Consider the following 19,794-nt stretch of genomic DNA (forward strand, 5'->3'; position numbering starts at 1 on the left):
TTCACGCACAAATTTGTGCGCACGCATGCTTAGCGAATGAGACCCAATATTTTTATTTGAAATATTATTAGCATTTCGTAAAATGAAACAAAAAGATAATTTTACCTAAACACATACCTATACATAGTAAATTTGAAAAACTAAAAATAATTGATATAGTATATTTTTCATAACTCATAGCATACAAGGTGTAACCTAAACAACATTGCACAGATCACTTCGGCTGCAACAGCAGTTAGAGCAGCTGTCCAGAAACAGATACAGATCAATGGAGAGAACATGAACGCCAGAGCCGTGGAGCCAGAGACTTCCTGTTGATTTAATTACAGACTTTCCATCACTCAAAGAGCCACCATTCTCAAGCAGCATCAGTGCATCTATACTCGAATGATGGTCATGCGATATTATCAGCCAGACGTGCTGCGAACCGGCGCAGACAATGGAACCATTATAACTGTAGGGCCTACCTGAGTCTGTTTACTAAGAGCCTTAAACTTCTATATTACCATAAACAAGTCATCAGGGAGGTGTTGAGAATGTTCACTAGAAAAAAAGTGCTCATAAAATAAGGGTGAGGCTCATATGGCCCTGTGTCTTACAGTTTGACAACACAGCGGTATGAAATATTCATCATATCCTTGGTTGTTCTGCAGGGTAGCAGATCGATAGAGCAGTAATAGCTGGCACGTATGAGATGTCTTTGGCACGGTTCCCTTTCTTTGATAAACTGTGCCATGTTAATGGGTATACTGAGTTACCGTCCTCTGTCCACATAGAGATGATTTCTTGCAGATATGCTACAGTTCTGCACACATGGATGGACACAGGAGCTTGTTCTCCCAGTTGTATGATCTTGTTACTTCTTCCAGCTAAACGTGTGTGTGTGGTCTGGACGAATCCAAATTTAGTATTTGAAGCGGCAGCATTCTGGTAAATCGCTGAAGAGAAAGGAGAGGTTGGGGGCAGAGGATGGTGCTGTTCTGAATATTACAACATGAATATTACAAGCATTCAAATGCATTAAAGGATTGTTAACAGACTGACAGGATCTGAAAGATGCCTAGGAGATGCCCAAACAACCCACCATATGATCTGGAGTACTAAATCATTTGTGCCTTTACACATTGATTTGATCAACCACTTTTAACAAATCCATTTTTATCACTCACTCTCCTGGATCCTGTCCTGCCTGAGCCACACACACATTTGGAGAGAGAGAGCAAAAAGAAAGAAGACACAATACCAACATGATCTAAATTTAATACCATAGCAATTTCTACACTTGAAGGGACTGTTCGCCCAAAGATGAAAATTCTGACATCATTTACTCACCCTCGAGTCGTTCCAAATCATTTCTTTGTTCTGATGAACACAAAGAAAGATATTTGGAAGAATGCTTGAAACCAAACAGTTCTTGGCCATCATTGATAATGACTACCATAGTAGGCAAAACGACAGTGGTAGTCAAAAGTGACCCAGAACTGTTTGCTTTCCTACGTTCTTGAAAATATCTTCTTTTGTGTTCAACAGAACAAATACATTTATAAAGCTATGGTAGGTAATGGTGGCCAAGAACTTCGGTTACGAGCGCATTTTTCTAAATATCTTTCTCTGTGTTCATCAGAACAAAGAAATGTATACAGATTTGGAACAACGTCAGGGTGAGTAAATGAAGACAGATTTTTTTTAAACCTGGTCACAAGTTGTTACATTTTCCTCCCTTTTGTGGCTTTGTTTCTTGTTTTTTACATTTGTATGCAAATGGTTACATTTGGTCACATTTTATGCCCCCCAACAGTTCAGCTCTGTTTCTAAATTATGACATTCCCTCCACCCCAAGCCTGAATATGATAACATTCTTGCTCTAATAAATAATTCATTGCTATAAAGTAGAATACTTGTGACATTAAAAAATGAGAGTAGAATATTTTAAAACATGAGAATGACATCACCTAATGACCACACGACCGTAATGAGTTATTGAATTTATTTGCAATCCATTTATGCTAGCAGACCGGATGCACGTCCCTCTGTTACTACTTTTGATATTTGACACTTACCGGGTGGAAGCTGGGAACAGACCACCGACCACATTTGAAATGGGTGTTAAAAATTGCTTTTCTGCAGATCTTCTGCGCCGGAAGTTCTAAAGTTAAAGAAGGACACTAATCAATAGATCAATAAAGCGAAGCTTTTAATGTCTGCTGGGACATTACCCGTTTCCTTCCTAACAAGGTTGCCCTTGTAAATAAATGTCTGTGATTATTGACTAATTCGATTCAGAACTCACTGATTTGATGATGAGTCGAAATTCAAAAGATAAACCTTAAAAGATGTTTGCACATTTAGACTATAAGAATAAATAAGGCATGTCATACAGTATATGATTTAGTCTAAAGCTGATATAGATTATACTACACTATTATGCCATAGTAAACTTATACTATGTGCTTATATTATACTCAATGACATTTTTTGAGGACAGCAGATTCATTGTCAGATATGATAGGTTAACTGCCCATTGACAAACGTACACACTTCCGTCCATTGAAGGGCAAGTATTTCTCAGAGGAATTGATACTGGAGAGGTTTTAAATAGGAGAGATGCGCATCCCCCCTTCATCAGTTCACGCTGAGCTCTCACTGAATGAACTTCAGACATGGACAAATTCACCACTGCTCTGTGAGGACCTAAGATTTTACACACCTGATATTCTATAAAGGTAGGAAATGTATAATTATCTTTTATTTAAAAAACATTGATCAGAATAAAGGTAAATGTTAGATAGAAAGTGTTTTTGCCAATTTATATATTAAATTTTTTAAACATTACTGCAAAAAAATTATTCTGACACACATTTAGTTTTGGCACAGTTCTGACAAGTTAATTTCTCATTTACTGAATATATTAATCTATAAAACATGACAGATGATCATTTAAAATGATGATAATTTACTAATGTAAGCAAATGATGATGTGTACTATAAGGTATTTATTTTTACTTCTCAAAATTCGTTCTTACACACTTCTTGTGACATTATGTGTGCTTCTCTGATTGTAATATTTTGGTCATGTTTCTTGCATTAATCATTTGGCTATATAATCAGATTAAAGCGGAAATTTTATTATTATTTATCATATAATTATGAATCTGTCTGTTTAGAATCAAAGTACATAAAATGACAAAACTGCACTGTGCAAATTTTGACCCTAGATCCAACTTAAAATATTCTGTACATTGATTCATTTTGTAATATTTCATTAGATAAGATTACATTTTTTGTCACTGTGCGTATACTGTATAATACAATTAATATCTAACCAGACATGCCAGTGTAAAATTATTAGAATTGTATTATTCAATAAATTTTTCTTTCCTAACCTTATTTTCTTTCCAAATTCCATGCAGCGGTTGTCTGAAAACGGCCTGCAGCCATGTCAGACAAGAAGCCCAAAAACCCAGACGCACGTCCCAAGAATCTTCGGAGCTGGAGTGCCGATAGTTACATCCGCAGCATTAAAAAACGCTCCCGCGGGTCCCGCCACGAGACAGTGCCCAGAGGAGATGAGGGGGAGGGAATGGATGACCAGAGCACGCGCTCCGCCTCGTGTCCCCGGAGACGCAGGGAAAGAAAGTGCAGCTGCACGATCCCAGGAGAACCTGATTCAGACTCTCCTTGCAGAAAAGGCCTGTCCCGTCGATCCCTGAGACAAAAGTTTCAGGACGCCGTTGGTCAGTGTCTTCCTCTTCGCAGTCATCACCACCATCATCATCACCAGTCTGGTTCTTCACGTCCGTTCTCTGTCCTTCTATGGTCCAAACGAAAGATTCACGTTTCTGAGCTCATGGAGGATAAGTGTCCCTTCTCCCCAAAGTCTGAACTAGCTCAGTGTTGGCATCTCATCAAGAAGCACGGCACCAAACCTTCGCCTTTAAACATCGCAGCGGAACCCAAAGGGCCCATGTTGACTTCCTCCCCTCCGACGCTCATTTCCTGGGACGAGGTCAGCTCCAATGGAGCTTCCAGCTTGGACGACTGGGATCCATCTTTTTTTAATGGGGACGGCCAGTGTTGTTCTCACACTGACTACATTTTGGTACCTGATCTTCTTCAGATCAACAACAGCTCTTGTTACTGGGGCGTCCTGGACCGTTTCGAAGCCGAGCAACTTTTGGAGGGGCAACCTGAGGGCACTTTTCTGCTCCGAGACTCTGCCCAGGACGAATACCTCTTCTCGGTTAGCTTCAGACGCTACAGTCGCTCCCTCCACGCTCGGATAGAGCAAAATGGGAAGCGTTTTAGCTTTGATGGCCGCGACCCGTGCATGTACAGAGACTCCAGTGTCACGGGCCTGCTGAAGCATTACAGCGACCCCTCCACCTGCCTGTTTTTTGAGCCTCTTCTCTCTCGCCCTTTGCCTAGGAATTTCCCCTTTTCTCTACAGCACATGTGCAGGGCGGTTATCTGTAGCTGTACAACATATCCGGGCATTGATGTCCTGCCTTTACCCCAAAGTTTGAGGCACTTCCTAAGGCAGTATCACTATAGGTGCAATGGAGCCTGTGCTATTTGAAGAAAACAAAAAGCACAGAAAAGGGACAAAATGACATGCTGCTATTTGAATGGTCCTTAAAAACAGTTTGAAGAGTGTGAAAAGGATAATAAATGCATTTAAGACAACATGGTGGATGAAGTTATCATGCAGGGCAAAGGCCCTTTGTGTATCTAATCTATCTCCATGTGCAAAACAAACCAAAGACATGCCAGATTTTTTTTAAACCATTTCTCCCAGTTTCATTTGTATTTTTTAAATCTGAATACCCCAGACCATCATTTCTTAATATAATTTGTTTAAACTTTTTGTGTGCAATAAAGAGCTTCATACCCCAGATTCATGAAATACAGGAAATTAATAACAGTTTCATCTGATGGTAGTATTTTCTATTGTAATATTACCAGTTTCCACCAGATGGCAGACGCGTAAACTGGTTTGACACTCAAAGAGTTTATGGTTTTGGCTAGAAGGGATACAGCTACCTCCACTGGGCATGCGCACTTCAATACCGCATGATTTTTGTCACGCTGACAACAGTTAATTACTTTTTATTATTATTGTAAGGTTATGTTTAGGGTTGGTGTTGTAATTTTATGGCGAGCTTTTGCATCCCTTCCGGCCGAAGCTGAATCCCGTCTAGCCACAACTAGGATTACTTGTTAAACTTGAGAAATAACCAGTGCCTCCTTGTTTTGTGTTGCAAAACCACAATATATTATTAAACTGTCAGTGTTATTTGACATATCTCTCATGATCTTTCAACAATTGTCGTAGCTATCCATTTTCAATAAATACAAGTAATAGGTAAATTAAGATGTTTTATGTGCTTCACACCAAATCTCAGAATTGCAGTTTCTTCTTCTCATCTATGCAATTTACACTGGATAAAAAAAAGTAACATTATGATTTCCCCATTAGGCCTTGCATTTGTGTAACGTAATTTAAAGATAATCTATGTATGTTCCAGTAAATGTCAATGAGCATAAAATGAGGAACATCATGATAATATCCAGCATTTTTTTTGACAGATTGGTTATCTTCATCATTTACTTTGTGTGTTCACCTTGAAAACCCTATTCTCAATTGAGTGAGACAGAAGCCATAACTATTGATCTGCTAAACCCATTGATGTTAAATATTTATGTGCCTGCGATGGTCGAATCTTCATTATGAATTTAAAGTAAAGCGTCTTTACCTTGAGAAATAGATCATGTTTTTGTGCAATGCTCTTGAGTCTAGGAAGATTAAAAATAAATTGAGATTTATTTGTTTTACTTTAGATTTATAATAAAGACAATACCAATAAGGCAGGGAGGGAGAGCATAAGGCTAAATGATGCAGATATAAGATGTCTCAATAGGGTCATTCATCTTATGATATTTAGTATTGCATTTCACATTGCAAGCTACAAACGCTGCTTCCTGCAAAGCACATCAAATTATTTAAGAAACAATAGATGTGTAATTTGTCTGTTCTCTTGAAAAGGACTATATCAAACAAACCCCAGGCTGTATTCAATTATTGATGTCTTTAAGACAGTTTTACTTTAGGGCGTTCGTTTATTGTAGTGAAAACGTGTAACATTTAGTTATTGTCTACCACGCATTCCAATATTTAGGTATACCAGTACTATTAACATTTTATAACCACAAATAAATATATTTTGTTTGTTGTAGTATAATAATTATTCAGTCGAAGTGTAGCGTTTTTCTATGCGGAACTGCGCATACCGATCTGACAATGTCATCGAAGTACCGCGAGAGCAAGTTAATATCTTGGCTTTCAAGTCGCTCTCGCGGTGCTAAGATGTTAATACTGACCAGTCTGCGCAGCGCCTCGTGGAGACGAACACCCGGAAATGTCACTCATGTCACTGGTGGGGTGGGATCAACACGCACGATTCGGCCAATGGCGTTTGAGAAAACTTAAATGTTCGTCCTACATTTTACGTCATCGTTTTCAGCGCGGGAGATGCAAGCAAGTGCGTGGAGAAATACAGAAATTTGCCGCCAAACGTAAGCTGTAAGTACTGTATTATGAAAATATTTGCAAACCATTTATCGTTGTGTTGTTGTTCGATCATAACTGGTGTGTAGTCAGTGGTAGATTAGTTTCAAAGACACGTGTTTTGTGCTGTGATTGTTGTTAAATACTGTTGATGTGCAGCAAAAGTGCATTAATAGCGTCTTTGTACTCCAAAAAAATATTTATCTATCTAGCTTTATAATTTAGTTTTACAAAAGACTGTTTATGTTTTAGATTGTCATATCATCCGCTCCGCTGTCTTGCCAGATGACCACAATTCTCTTTTAAATAATAGACACCTGATAAAAGATATTTTGGATTCATTTAAAACAAAACCAACTTGACAAAAAATGATGTATAAACCATGTGCATTGACACTTATGTCAAAGGGCACTGAAGATATTTATTTACTTAAATAATCTGTTATTAATGTACATTATCAGATAATACTGTAACAATACACCTGTTGTATTATTAGCCTATTAACGTTACCTGACACAAGTTGCTGATACTGTAATAGTTCTCCAATAAAAAATGTTTTTAAGAAATTAAAAAGCAGAAATAATAAACTAAATCTAAATAGTACTGTTTCATCTAAATGTGGTACTAGTTGAAGTATTACAGCACATTGAAATAACACACATTATTAAGTTAACAAAGCCTGATCCACATTCCTTCAGCAGTTACTGACCTGAGAACATCATGCCATGTGAGAGAAAGCCTATGCGTTATGGTCACTCAGAGGGACTCACTGATGTCTGCTTTGATGATGAGGGAAAGTGAGTATTATCTTTAAAAAACCCTCATAGCTACAATTCACCCTGTTTTGATCAGAATTTAGAAGGTGACGTTTAAGACGCATTAAGATGTTAAATCCATCATTTAATCTTTTCAGGTCTATTGTCACCTGTGGTAGTGATGGAGATGTCCGCATATGGGAAAGTCTTGATGATGATGATCCTAAATCTATAAATGTTGGAGAGAAGGCCTTTTCTGTAGCCTTGAGGGTATTTTGACACTTTGTAGACATACTGATTTTATTAAATGCGCAGTAACATTTTTTTTAAGGTAATTCATTTCATTGTTTTTCTGCCACACAGAATGGAAAATTAATTACTGCGGTTTCCAACAACACAGTTCAGATTCACACTTTTCCAGAAGGAGATCCAGATGGAATTCTCACTCGATTTACCACCAACGCAAACCACGTCACCTTCAACACCAGCGGTTCAAAAGTGGCTGTAGGCTCGAGGTTTGTTTTTAGGCTGCAATCCAACCTCTTCCTATTTTTCTGTTAAAATAAACACTATATATACGTCATACATTAGTGGCCAAAAGTGATGCCTGAACGGTATATTTGCAGAATATTTGCCTTTTATTATAGCTCCTACAGGTTTAGTCAAACCATTAAAGTATGAGGATAAGGTAGACAAAGAGAACCTTCAAATTGAACAAAATTATTAATTAAAAAAAAGACTATATCATATCATAGGATATGGGCTTTATTTTATTATGCCAAAAATGCATTAAAAACCAAAAGCTCACAGAAACTGTACTGATATTTTAATGTAACCAGTTATTCATATTTTGCAACTGTACATACAGCTGCAGAAAAAAATAAGAGACCATTTCAATATAACGTTTTTCTGAATTTACTATTTATAGCTATGTGTTCAGGTAAAATTATCATTTTTGTTTCATTCGGTGAACGAATAACAATATTTCTCCCATATTTTAAATAAAAATATTGTTTCTATTTGCATTTATTTCTAGAAAGTGAAAACTGGAGAAACAGGTCAAAATAACAGAAAAGATGCTGTGTACAAGTTCATTTTCAGTTTTTGAATGGTCTCTTATTTTGTCCCGCTGCTGTATGTTACTTATATGTAAGTTACAGTTTTGTGTATGTAGATGATTTTGGTGCTTAAGGGTGTCAGGTATGATTGTAGTCTTCCCATCTCTCTGCTTCTGACCGGCATCAATACCGAGAGGAAACTGCGTTGATAGTTTTATGATTAGTTATATTTGTCCTAAATGGCCTTTTGCTGGATGTATGGATTGTTTGAAACGTACGTATGGCATGAATGAAGGCAGGGAGCATGTCACGGCATTGATTGAGCGGTTTTATCCCGCTGCCTCTGCTTGAATATTGATGCACTGGCGGCGTTGGCAGCTGGGCCTCCAAACAGGTTATTTGATTTCTCTTCCTGTAGACTTCGGAAATGAGTTTTCATTTGTTTCCCTGCTTCAGATCGGAAAGATCTGCAGCTCCAATAGGAGAGCTGAAAATAGTGCGCTAATTTAGGGATTCTGTTTTCTAGCGACTTCCTGGTGAAGATAGTGGAGGTGACGGACAGCAGCCAGCAGAAGACTCTGCGTGGTCATGAAGCGCCTGTCCTCAGTGTGGCCTTTGACCCTTCTGATGAGTTCCTCGTAAGTATCATAGTTACCGAGGGCCATTGCTAATGGGGTGAAGATGATTGGGAAGTACAAGTTCCTCTGACCGAGAAACTTCTCATCCACCACTGTAGAGGTCTAAGCATTGCATTAGTGCAGGGTTAGAGCTGGACATTTATAACATGTGATGTCACTTCTCGACAGGCTTCTTCCAGCTGTGATGGCTCAGTCGCTGTGTGGTCTGTCGAGTAGCAGGTATGAGGCTTTAATATTGATTGAAGATGAATCTTAATACAGCAATAAACCTAAACACGTCAGTGTCTAACGTAAAGGTTGTGAATCCATATTCTGTGTTCTAGACTCAGGTTGCTCAATGGAAAGTGCTTCAGAAGTCAAGTGACGTGAGCACTGCGAAATCTCTCTGCAGACTTGCCTGGCAGCCTCGTTCTGGAAGGGTATTGAACATTTTTACACTTTTAAAGTCCCAGTGAAATAAAAAATGACACTGCCTATTTTTTTTCTTGAAATAGTGCGGCGTTTATTGTAAATAGTTTATCAATGTGGGCCATTCTCTTTTAAAAATTTGTGTGCCCTCATAATCTTCAGCTAAAATCTGTAAATGCTCTTCCATCCTGTAATGACAATCCAATTTAAATGAGATATGTTAGACGGCTTGGTCGGAGCATCCGTTAACTCCTCCCCTTCAACGGTCAGTCTACTGCCAGTTCCATTCCCAAATGCAACAGCTGTTTTTATACATCCAATCAAATCACAGAGAAAGACAAAAGCCACGCCCACTATTTTTATCATTAGAAGTTCTATTAGAAGAAAAACAATCACAACTTCCGGTTCACAGGGACTTTAAGAAACCTCTTTTGAGATTGAAGTCTTCTGCATGTCTTGTGTGTTTATTCCTTACATACTGAAAATGTACTGAATTTATAGGAATAGTTCAGCTTCAAAATGAAAATACTGTCATCATTTTCTCACACTGTTGTCATTTTAAACGTGTGTGGTTTTCTTTCTTCTGCAAAACACAAAAGAAGATATTTTGAAAAATGTCGGTAACCAAAAACGTTGCTCCCCATTGACTTCTATTGTATGGATACAAAACCAATGCAAGTCAATGCGGACCAAAGGTTTTCTGTTACCAACATATTTCAAAATATCTTCTCTTGTGTTCTGCAGAAGACAAAAAGTCATGCAGGTTTGAAATGACAAGAGGGAGTGTAAACAATGACAGAATTTCCATTTTGAAGGTGAATTTTTTCTTTGTTGATGTTTCTTGTGTCTTTGTAGCTTCTCGCTATACCAGTGGACGCCACCGTGCAGCTGTATGACAGAAACACATGGACACATGTTAGCACGCTCTCAGATGACCTCAGCACACAGGTCAGTGGAGCGATAATCCACATCCAGACATTTAAGATGGAACAGTAATTTTGGTTTATAAGGCCAATATAATTAGACAAATATCATTTGCAGGTGGGGAAAACATTATTGGCATCATGATTTTGTGTTGACCTTTCATATTTTTTTTACAACGGACACTTCGACATAATGAACCGTTCTTTCCCCTACCTCTGTTTTCTTCAGGTTGTTAATGTTGTGGTTTGGTCGCCATGTGGGAAGTTTCTGGCTGCGGGAACTGTTGGTGGAAACCTGTTGATCTGGGACGTTGAGGCCAAACTGTGTGTCGAGAGGTATGAGTCACTTTTATCAGTTATTATTATGCATTTTATATGCACCATTGTGTGTATTTAAAGCGTTCAGAAATACAGGTAGTGATGTTGATGGTCTTGTTCAACAGACAGAAACACGAGAAAGGGTTCACGGTGTGCGGGATGGCGTGGCATCCCTCAGGGGGTCGGATCACTTACACTGACACTGAGGGCTGCCTCGGGCTCCTGGATGGAGTGTCTTCCGCCTCTGCCCCAACCTCCTCATCGACCACCCAGAGCACCAAGGTCAGTCATCATCTCCAGCATCACCTTTTCTTTCCTGCTTATACAGCATTAGAAGTGACATGACTTACCGAATGTCATGAGAGATGACTTATGACCTTTAGATGACCTTCTTGGGCTGTGTCTGTTTCTGGAATATTTGTTTTAAATAACTCGTGTAGTTCAGTCGCTAACCCTGGTGGAATTTGACATAAATTTTGTCTAAACATGACCGTGACTTAATTGCGTTTACATGTGTGCTGTGTGATTTGGAAAATGCTTGTGATGTTTAGGCTACTGCAGCCAAGGAAACAAATGATTATGATGACCTGTTTGATGAGGACGACGACCGGATGATGGACGAGGGCATGAGCGACTCGCGCTCTCCGGTGAAGAAAGCCTTAGTTGAGGAAGATGATGATGATGACCTCATGCCCGCCACGGGCCGAGCGCGAAACAGAGCATCGTTTCTGGACGATGACAATTCTCAAGGTATGATGTGTTCTACGTCAGCTTTACAAATCGAGTAGTGACAAAAATGTTACTTTTATAAACGTTAAAAATGAAAGACCTTTACTCAATCTTTATATCAGTGGTTGAAATAAAGGTTTCTCTGTGGTGAGAATAATACATTTAAGATGAACTAATAAATATTTAAAATGTACCAGAAATAAGCCAATTAATATTGTACCCTCGCAGATGCAGCGTCAGTAAAACCGGATAAACTTCCGGAGGCGGACGGAAGCAGCGCGATTCTTCCTCCTGTGGTTCCCGCTGTGTCCCGTCCAGTCTATGAGGGTCCCATGCCCACCCCACCCCAAAGGGCTTTCCAACCAGGATCCACCCCTGTACACCTCATGCATCGCTTTATGGTGAGGAGAAAACTGTTATTAACTTTTCAAGGAACACACAGTATATAGGAAAAATAAAGTATAGTATGCAATTTGGTAATAATGACGATTTTCTGAGTGTAATAATCGTAAAAATATATGATGCATATACAGTAGTATGTGTATATAGTATTTGTGTTTATCGCAATATACAAAAAATGTGAAAATTGCAGTTCCTTTCAGGTTGATTTTTTGAAGTTGATTCAATTGTTTTAAAGATCACTGAGTTATCTTTCAGATGTGGAACTCTATTGGTATCGTCCGTGGCTATAACGATGACCAGGACAACGCCATTGATGTGGAGTTTCACGACACAGCCATCCATCATGCCATGCACCTCACCAACACACTGGGCCACACTATGGTCGACCTATCCCAGGAGGCCGTGCTGCTGGCATGTGAGGGAACTGATGAGCTAGCCAGGTAAAGCATTTACCAAAGGTCTTGCATTATTCATATTTACTGATTTTTGTGATTTGTCAGATTTGTTGAATTCAGGGTTTATTTTTAATGCAGTTACTATTACAGCGCTCTGATACTCAGCAGAAGTTCATGTGTATGAACTTTGATCTGTGGTTCTGTTTTCCCTTTGTCCTTTGTTGTTTGGTTATCTCTGTTTGCAAGGCAAATTTGCCCTTTGCCTTCTAATGAAAAAGGAGATATTTGCCATTTTGAAGCTAGAATATGTCATTGATTCAGTCGTTCTGATTTTCAGTTTCTACCTAGACCAAAAATGATTGACCAGAGAATAGGGCTGCATAATGTGTGTAAATTATTATAAAATGTAAAACATGTTGGTTATATAGTTTTATGTTTAGATATATTTTAATAGAGGTCATATTGACTTTACCAATTTTATTTTATCAAGTTATTGCATCTTTCATTTTTTGTGTTATTTCATATGGCCAAGAGGATTTTTGGCACACATTGGCACACCTTTATCTTTTAACAGCAAGATCCAGTGTTTGCATTTCTCCTGCTGGGACACACTAAAGGAGTGGATGGTGGATATTCCTAAAGGAGAAGATGCGCGTGCGTTGTGTTTGGGTCAGGGCTGGGCTGCCGTGGCCACCAGCACCCTAATGGTCAGGCTCTTCTCCATTGGTGGTGTACAGAGGGAGATGTTCAGCCTGCCTGGAGCTGTGGTCTGCATGGCAGGTCATGGCGAGCAGCTCCTTATAGTCTATCATAGAGGTCATTATAAATGCGTCCATGTTTCCTTTTTCAGTGCCATTATTTCTGATTCTATGACTTTGTTCCTGTTACCTCTTGGTGTGAAAGGGGCTATTGTGTTCTTTTTAAAGGAAGTGTTTAAGATCAGTTGTCATGTATGCTGTTAGGTACTGGATTTGATGGAGATCAGTCTCTTGGGGTACAGCTGATCCAGCTTGGCCGGAAGAGAAAGCAGGTGATCCAGGGAGAAGCGTTGCCTCTCTCACGGAAGTCTTACCTGGCGTGGATGGGCTTTACTGCAGAAGGCGAGTCATTTTCTGTGGCTTTTATAAATGTAAAAATGTACCTTGAATACGCTGAGTTGCTTTGGATAGAAGTAAGAAACACCAGCATATGAAATCTCTTTCAAAACATGAGCTCTGCACTTGCTAAAAAGGTTCTCAGTCATTTCTCCAATGTTTTTGCAGGAACCCCGTGCTGTGTTGATTCTGAGGGGGTTGTACGTATACTGAACAGAACCCTGGGAAATACCTGGACTCCGGTGTGCAACACCAGAGAGAGCTGCAAGAGCAAATCTGACCATTACTGGGTCGTTGGAGTTCATGAGAACCCTCAGCAGCTCCGGTGCGGCTTTGTCTATGCTTTTTTTCATTTTTACTAAATCCCCCTTCAAGTCTGTTTGACAACTTTGAAATTCTAATCTCAGGTGCATCCCATGCAAAGGTTCCCGCTTTCCACCCACCCTACCTCGCCCTGCTGTGGCTGTCCTGCCCTTCAAACTACCTTATTGCCAGACCACCACAGAGAAAGGCCAGATGGAGGTATTGCCTGTCAAAGACAAAGTAAAAAAAATTTGTATCGTGATGTGCACTTTGGATGTTGAGTCAGACACCGACACAGATATATTAGATTTGTACAGACCTCATCATACCAATCCAGATGTCACAAAATAAAAAAAATCATTTCCTGGGCTTGCTAAGGCTATCAAGAGCGTAAAATGTGTTCATGACATTTCCGAGTGTTCTAGCGAGCTTTGTTGTTTCTTTTTAGGAAGCTTTCTATGTTGCCATATCTTGAGGTCACATGTATTGTAGTACAGTATATGACATTAGGTGGATGACTGTAAATATCCTGAAACGTAGGAGAGGTTAATGCCTTGTTGTGTGTGTTTTATAGGAGCAGTACTGGCGTTCGGTGCTCTTCCATAATCACTATGACTTCCTGTCATCCAGCGGTTATGAAATCGACAGTGAGGGCCAGTCTCAAGCCCAGAAAGAGCAGCAGGAGCTGTTGATGAAGATGTTCGCTGTAAGTCATTCTCATGGCCAGAACAGGAAGTTGTGCCCTGGCTAAATTCATTTGCATATGCCTGGATTGCATTTCGCTGGCTTTTTACCCTCTGAATTCTATAACACAATTTTAAATGTGCTTCATGTGCACACATTTGATAAGATAAAGGCTTTCACTTCCCTTCCGGTCATCTCATTGTTTCTGTGTGCTGTGTGTGTGTGTTTGCCCGCCAGCTGTCGTGTAAACTGGAGCGGGAGTTTCGTTGTGTGGAGCTGGCAGAGCTGATGACTCACAACGTGGTGACGCTCGCCATCCGTTACGCATCTCGCTCCAGACGCATGGCTCTGGCACAGAAGCTCAATGAACTCGCTCTGGAAAAGGCCAATCAGCTGCATGAGGAGGAGGAGCAGGAAGAAGAGGAGCCGGCCTATCAGAGTGTGGCACGAAATTCACAGTAATACGGAGTTATTTTAATCAATGTTTTTTTTTTGCTTATATGATTATGTTGTTGTTATTGTTAAATGGGAATAGTACATGAGCTGCATGTTAAAGGGATAGTTCACCCCAAAATGAAAATTTTGTCATCGTTTACTCGCCCTTCAACCTGTATGACTTTCTTTCATTCGCATAACATAAAAGAATATATTTTGAACCGAACAGCACTGGCCTCCCTTCACTTTTAAGGACAGTGATGCTGAAATGTTCTTGTGTCTGTAGGTTTAACCATGTCAGAAGAGAATCTAGAGGATCGAGTCAGATGAACGGCTGTGATGATGAGGATGTGGAGGAAGAATACACACAGGAAGAGGAAAGGGATGCAGAAGAGTCACCAGAGATCAAGAAACCATGTAAGTATACTAGTTTGTCACCTGAGTCAGCCATTCAAACGGTAGTGTATAGAACTGTTACAGGGATACTGTTTCTGGAAAAAAGAATGACAGATTTATGACTTAATTTGATAATATTTGACATTGCAGGTTTGAATCCGTTTAAAAAAGGAGCAAAATCCCCTGAAAGGCCCTCCCCTAAACCAGGTATAATGTATCGGCATTAGCGATTATAAAATGTAGAAAAATGTTATTAGTAGTATTAAATAAAACATTTAAAACACACTGGTTGATATAAATGCAAAATCTGTTCTTCGCTTAATGTATTTTGGTTGTTAAATTTCATTTAACAGAACTTATTCACGTGATTCAAATTAGTTATCGCTTCGTTTTATTGTTGAGTGGCACAATATTGTGGGCGATTCTGCTAACAAACATTTTTGTTTGTTACAGTAAACAGAGAAGTATGTGCGAATCCTTTTAAGGTAAATATTTATTAGAATTTTGCAGAACAATTATATTTCTTATTCGTATTATTAGTAATAAAATGCATTTTTAACATCATGTGTTTTAGATGATGATCTCTTAAAGGAACGTGTATTTTATTGTACAGGTATCCAGTGCAGGAAAGTCATCAGGTTCACCGGCTGGTCAGTCCAGAACGACTAATGTACTGGACAGTATGACGATGTCCAGCAGAAAACCTGCTGCTCTCAGCGGAACATCCAAACAGAGCAAAGCTCCAGTCCTGAAGCCCCTGGCACCCAAAGCCAAGTCCAAGGTACGGTGTGCTGGCCAAACACACATGTTGTCCTGCCACGCAGGGTCACAAACCTTGTCTGACCCCATAAAACTCCCTCACAACACTGTCTGACATCTAGGATCGTTTGGAGCTGGGAATTTTGTAATAACAATCCTGAAATGTCAAGGCGTATCTATTATGTCTTATTATGTATTATTAATATTATGTATTATGTCATGTCTTAATCAAACCTCATTTTTATTGGTGTTGTTTTGCAGACCCAGGCCACTCTACTGCAGATGAGCGCGACTAAAGTCAGCAGTAAGAAACAGGAGAGCCAATCAGAAACAGACACTGTGAAACGGGCTCCTGCTGCGACACCTCCAGTATCTGCAGAGAATACAGAAAACAGAAAGTAAGAGATGGACCATAACACTTAAAACACTTTCTATGATAACTACAGATTTATACTATTATATCAGTTGTGGTCATAAGTTTACAAACGCATAGCAGAATCTCTAAAATCTTGAAAATTATGAAAATTTAAGTCTAAAATCGAAGTGTTTAATTTAGCACTTTTATGAACAAGCTATTGCGCATAAGAAATGTTCACATAAGCCCTTTTCACACAGAGATCCTGGAAAATACACTGAAAATGTGTCCAGGAATTCATCCCGGGATCGTTAGATTTTGTTCATTCACACTGCCAGTGATTTTCTGGAATCTGTGCAGGTGTTCACACACATCCCGTGAAAATCCCGTAAAAAAACGTGACGTAATATACTGCAATGTAATGTTATGTGCATTTTTTTGTAGTGAAAATTTAGGGTTGATCATGGTGAAAGATATTTTCTTGCGGTGTTTTTAGGTGGCTAAATAGCGCAATTTGTTATTATTACTGTCTTCCTTTATTTAGTGCCAAATAGGCCTAAATAATCTCTCTTTTTTTGGTTATTATTCTGTATCATATATTGTTGCCTTTTGCAAATGACAAAGACGTCAATCTAAAAAGAAACTTTTTTATTTCTATTTTTTATTGGTAAATGCGAATGGAGGCACAAAGAACGCAAGGTATAGGCTAGCCCAAAGAAATTAAGATAAATATAAAATGTCATATGAAAACAAATAAAAACAAATTGTTCAGGCTTGTTCGGAGCAAATTTACACATCCTTAATGAAAAAATATAACGGAATGCTGCGAAATAAAATTTATTTTTGCAACATAACTGCAATACAAAAGGCACGGTATAATAATTTTACAGTAATATTATGTACAAAAATGTGAGTTTAAAAATAAGATTATAAGAATAAGATCACGCAGATCGAATGAAAAACCCGTATTTTGTAGTTAGTCTGTTAACAGTAAGCGGGTTTCCATCACTCTGGTTTTATTCGCATTTTGAAGTTTCGCATCAGAAACAAGTGATGGAATTTTCTGGGATCAGCGGGCTGTGTGAATGGGGTTATATAGTACACAACACAACTGAATTAAAAAAAAGAGCCCAGTACAGAAGTACATACCCTTGATTCTTAAAATGGTGTGGTGTTATCTGGTGATCAATGACTGTTTTTATGTTTTGTGATAGTTGTTCATGAGTCTTTTGTTTGTTCTGAGCCATTAAACTGTCCAGTGGTCTTTGCTTTTCCAGCATCCATGCGTATTTGACCCCTTTCCAACAGAGGCTTTGTGATGATGAGATCAATCTTTTTACGCTGAGGACATTGAAGAGACTCAGACAAATATTAACAGAATTACAAACATTTACTGATGCACAAGAATGCAATGTGATATATTAAAAGCCATGTGTATAAACCTACAAACAGGATGATTGGTGCAAATTGCCCTTAACTGGGTTGGTTTTGCAAATTCTGTTATAGTTCAGTGTTGTGGATGATATTTGAACGCTTGTGATGTGAAATAACTTGTTCAGGGTAGTACTAAATTCAATTTTCATAATTTTATATTTTTTCAACATTATCCAGATTTTGCTGTGCATGTAAACTGTATGAATTTGGGGTTTGAAATATCGTTGCCAGTATCTATATTTTACTATATTTGCATTGTGTATGATATATTGTATGAAAATAACACACATTGCATAAAAGTAATGGACGTGCTATATTTACAGAATTTAGTCAGTAAGACTGTCGATAGATATTGGAGCTAAAAATGAAGATGTGCAAAACACACCTAATCACATTAATGAGCAAAACGGACGTGGTTATCAGCCATGGCCTATACGACGGTCTGTCATTTGGTTTAAGGAACTGATAATACATTTTAGCATTGTTTAACTAGAATTGAATTGACTTCCTTAAGGCCAAAGACGGGCTTTCAGCTGTGGCTTGATGAGAACAGGAAGAGTATTCTCGGTGACAATCCTGACTTTGAGGAAATGGATGTTATCAAGGAAGGCATGGGGCGTTTCCGCACGCTTACCGCTGGGGAGCGACTCGTAAGTCATTTCGTATTCATTACAACACGTGTGTTACCTGCATTCATGACATTTCTGATCGTAAATTCTTAGACCTATTGTTCATTCAGGAAAGTTTACCTGGGAATTTCCTTGGATTTTGGGTGTGTACTAGAATCCTGTTGTCTTAGATGCATCCAACCGCCTGTTTTTCTAGTTTAATTTCCTTTTTAGACACAACACATTAAACCCAGATTAACCCTGCCGTTCATAGCAAATATCCTCTTGCTTTCTAATGTCCCGTCACCTGAGCGTGGGCTTCACAAACAATCATGATCTCCACCCGCACAGAGGATCTGTTCGTGACCCCGCACCCAGAGGGCCACTCAGTGCAGCGTTGAATGACTCTTCACGCACTCCAGCCTGGAGGGGGAATGGTTAGGACGCCTGTTGCTCTGGAAACCCTTGCCGGGGTTGTGGGCTGCACTCATTGATCTTATGTTAATCACATGGGGGTGGCATGAGGCCGTGAAAGAGCGTGTTACATCGATGAATGGCGTGTAGTGAGGACGTGCAGAAAGGGCCCTGGTGCTCATATGTGAAATGGGTCTGGTGACTCATCGTGTCCGTAAATGTTCTCGACCAACGTTCGCACAAACGTGTTTCCGCTGGCAGGGCCTGGACGGTCAATTTTAATCACAATCCTATATGGTCTTGAAAGCTCAGGCTGTATGTGGAAAAGCATAATGTGACGTTCTGGGATATAAAAAATTCCACTTTCTCTTTCAGGAGTGGTCTGAGAAAGCAAAGAGTGAATCTGACCCGAAGAAAAGAAAACGTGAGCATGGAGGAGAGGAAGATGAACAAATGAAGAGTGATGAGAGTGGGGGCAAAAAGAAAAAGCCATTAGATAGTTCTGCGAAACTCTCCGCATTCGCATTTAACAAAGAATAACACTTGAATGCTTCATATATATATATTTACAACTTGTTTTAATGTGAATGAAAGAGTCTTTTAAAAGTTGTTATTCATTGGTCACTGTAGCTTTCTATCCTCTTGTAGTTTCATGTATATCCGCCGTTCATTGTGTTCTGCTCTTTAATTTATGTTCTCAAGTTTGAGCTCTTTTGAAATCACTGCGTAGCTCGTTTGCATTTCAAATGAAGCCCGGGTTCTTTGTTAAAGGTTTCGCAATATGACAAGACTCAACAACTAGGTCTCCTTTCTGGAGTATTTTTTGATGGATGTACATATGTTTTTGTGAACTTTTCTACTGTATGTTAACTAATATCATAATAAAAGTGAATTCATTTAGAATCCATCTGTTGTATTGGATTCTTGGAAATGTGAATGCATGGCATGATAGCCATTCTTTAAATGCGTGACGGTTTTTTAGATTTTTAAGGTGACTGAATTGTATTTTGCAATCACACTGACATCATCAAAACTGACAAGATTCCACTTAATATCCCAATATAACTTAATATGCTGTTGAGTCTCCTGGGGTGTTTGATCAGCCCCAAGGCATTACATTG

General features: G+C 39.1%; 2 protein-coding genes across 2 annotated transcripts; both read left to right on the forward strand.

Annotated features, from left to right (window-relative positions):
• The first annotated feature begins 2,646 nt into the window (after positions 1-2,646).
• Positions 2,647-4,680, forward strand: socs4 (suppressor of cytokine signaling 4). The gene is made up of 2 exons (XM_057344619.1): positions 2,647-2,723; positions 3,411-4,680. The coding sequence occupies exon 2, from the start codon at positions 3,437-3,439 to the stop codon at positions 4,574-4,576; it is 1,140 nt and encodes a 379-aa protein (XP_057200602.1). The 5' UTR covers positions 2,647-2,723; positions 3,411-3,436; the 3' UTR covers positions 4,577-4,680.
• A 1,842-nt stretch (positions 4,681-6,522) lies between these two features.
• Positions 6,523-19,725, forward strand: wdhd1 (WD repeat and HMG-box DNA binding protein 1). Its single transcript, XM_057344078.1, is given in 26 exon segments — positions 6,523-6,580; positions 7,267-7,362; positions 7,479-7,590; positions 7,684-7,835; positions 8,905-9,016; positions 9,185-9,235; positions 9,340-9,435; positions 10,280-10,372; positions 10,577-10,683; positions 10,791-10,947; positions 11,217-11,415; positions 11,623-11,795; positions 12,052-12,236; positions 12,766-13,007; positions 13,154-13,291; positions 13,454-13,610; positions 13,693-13,807; positions 14,163-14,294; positions 14,510-14,730; positions 14,994-15,124; positions 15,254-15,310; positions 15,557-15,588; positions 15,717-15,884; positions 16,124-16,260; positions 18,166-18,301; positions 19,049-19,725. Coding segments are annotated over 25 exon segments (3,345 nt in total). The 5' UTR covers positions 6,523-6,580; positions 7,267-7,285; the 3' UTR covers positions 19,214-19,725.
• Positions 19,726-19,794: the final 69 nt, after the last annotated feature.

This window comes from Triplophysa rosa, linkage group LG10 (genome assembly GCF_024868665.1).
Source record: "Triplophysa rosa linkage group LG10, Trosa_1v2, whole genome shotgun sequence".
Taxonomy (NCBI): domain Eukaryota; kingdom Metazoa; phylum Chordata; class Actinopteri; order Cypriniformes; family Nemacheilidae; genus Triplophysa; species Triplophysa rosa.

Coding starts and splice junctions, on each gene's coding strand:
- socs4 (XM_057344619.1), top strand. CDS start 3,437: ATGTCAGACAAGAAGCCCAAAAACCCAGACGCACGTCCCAAGAATCTT.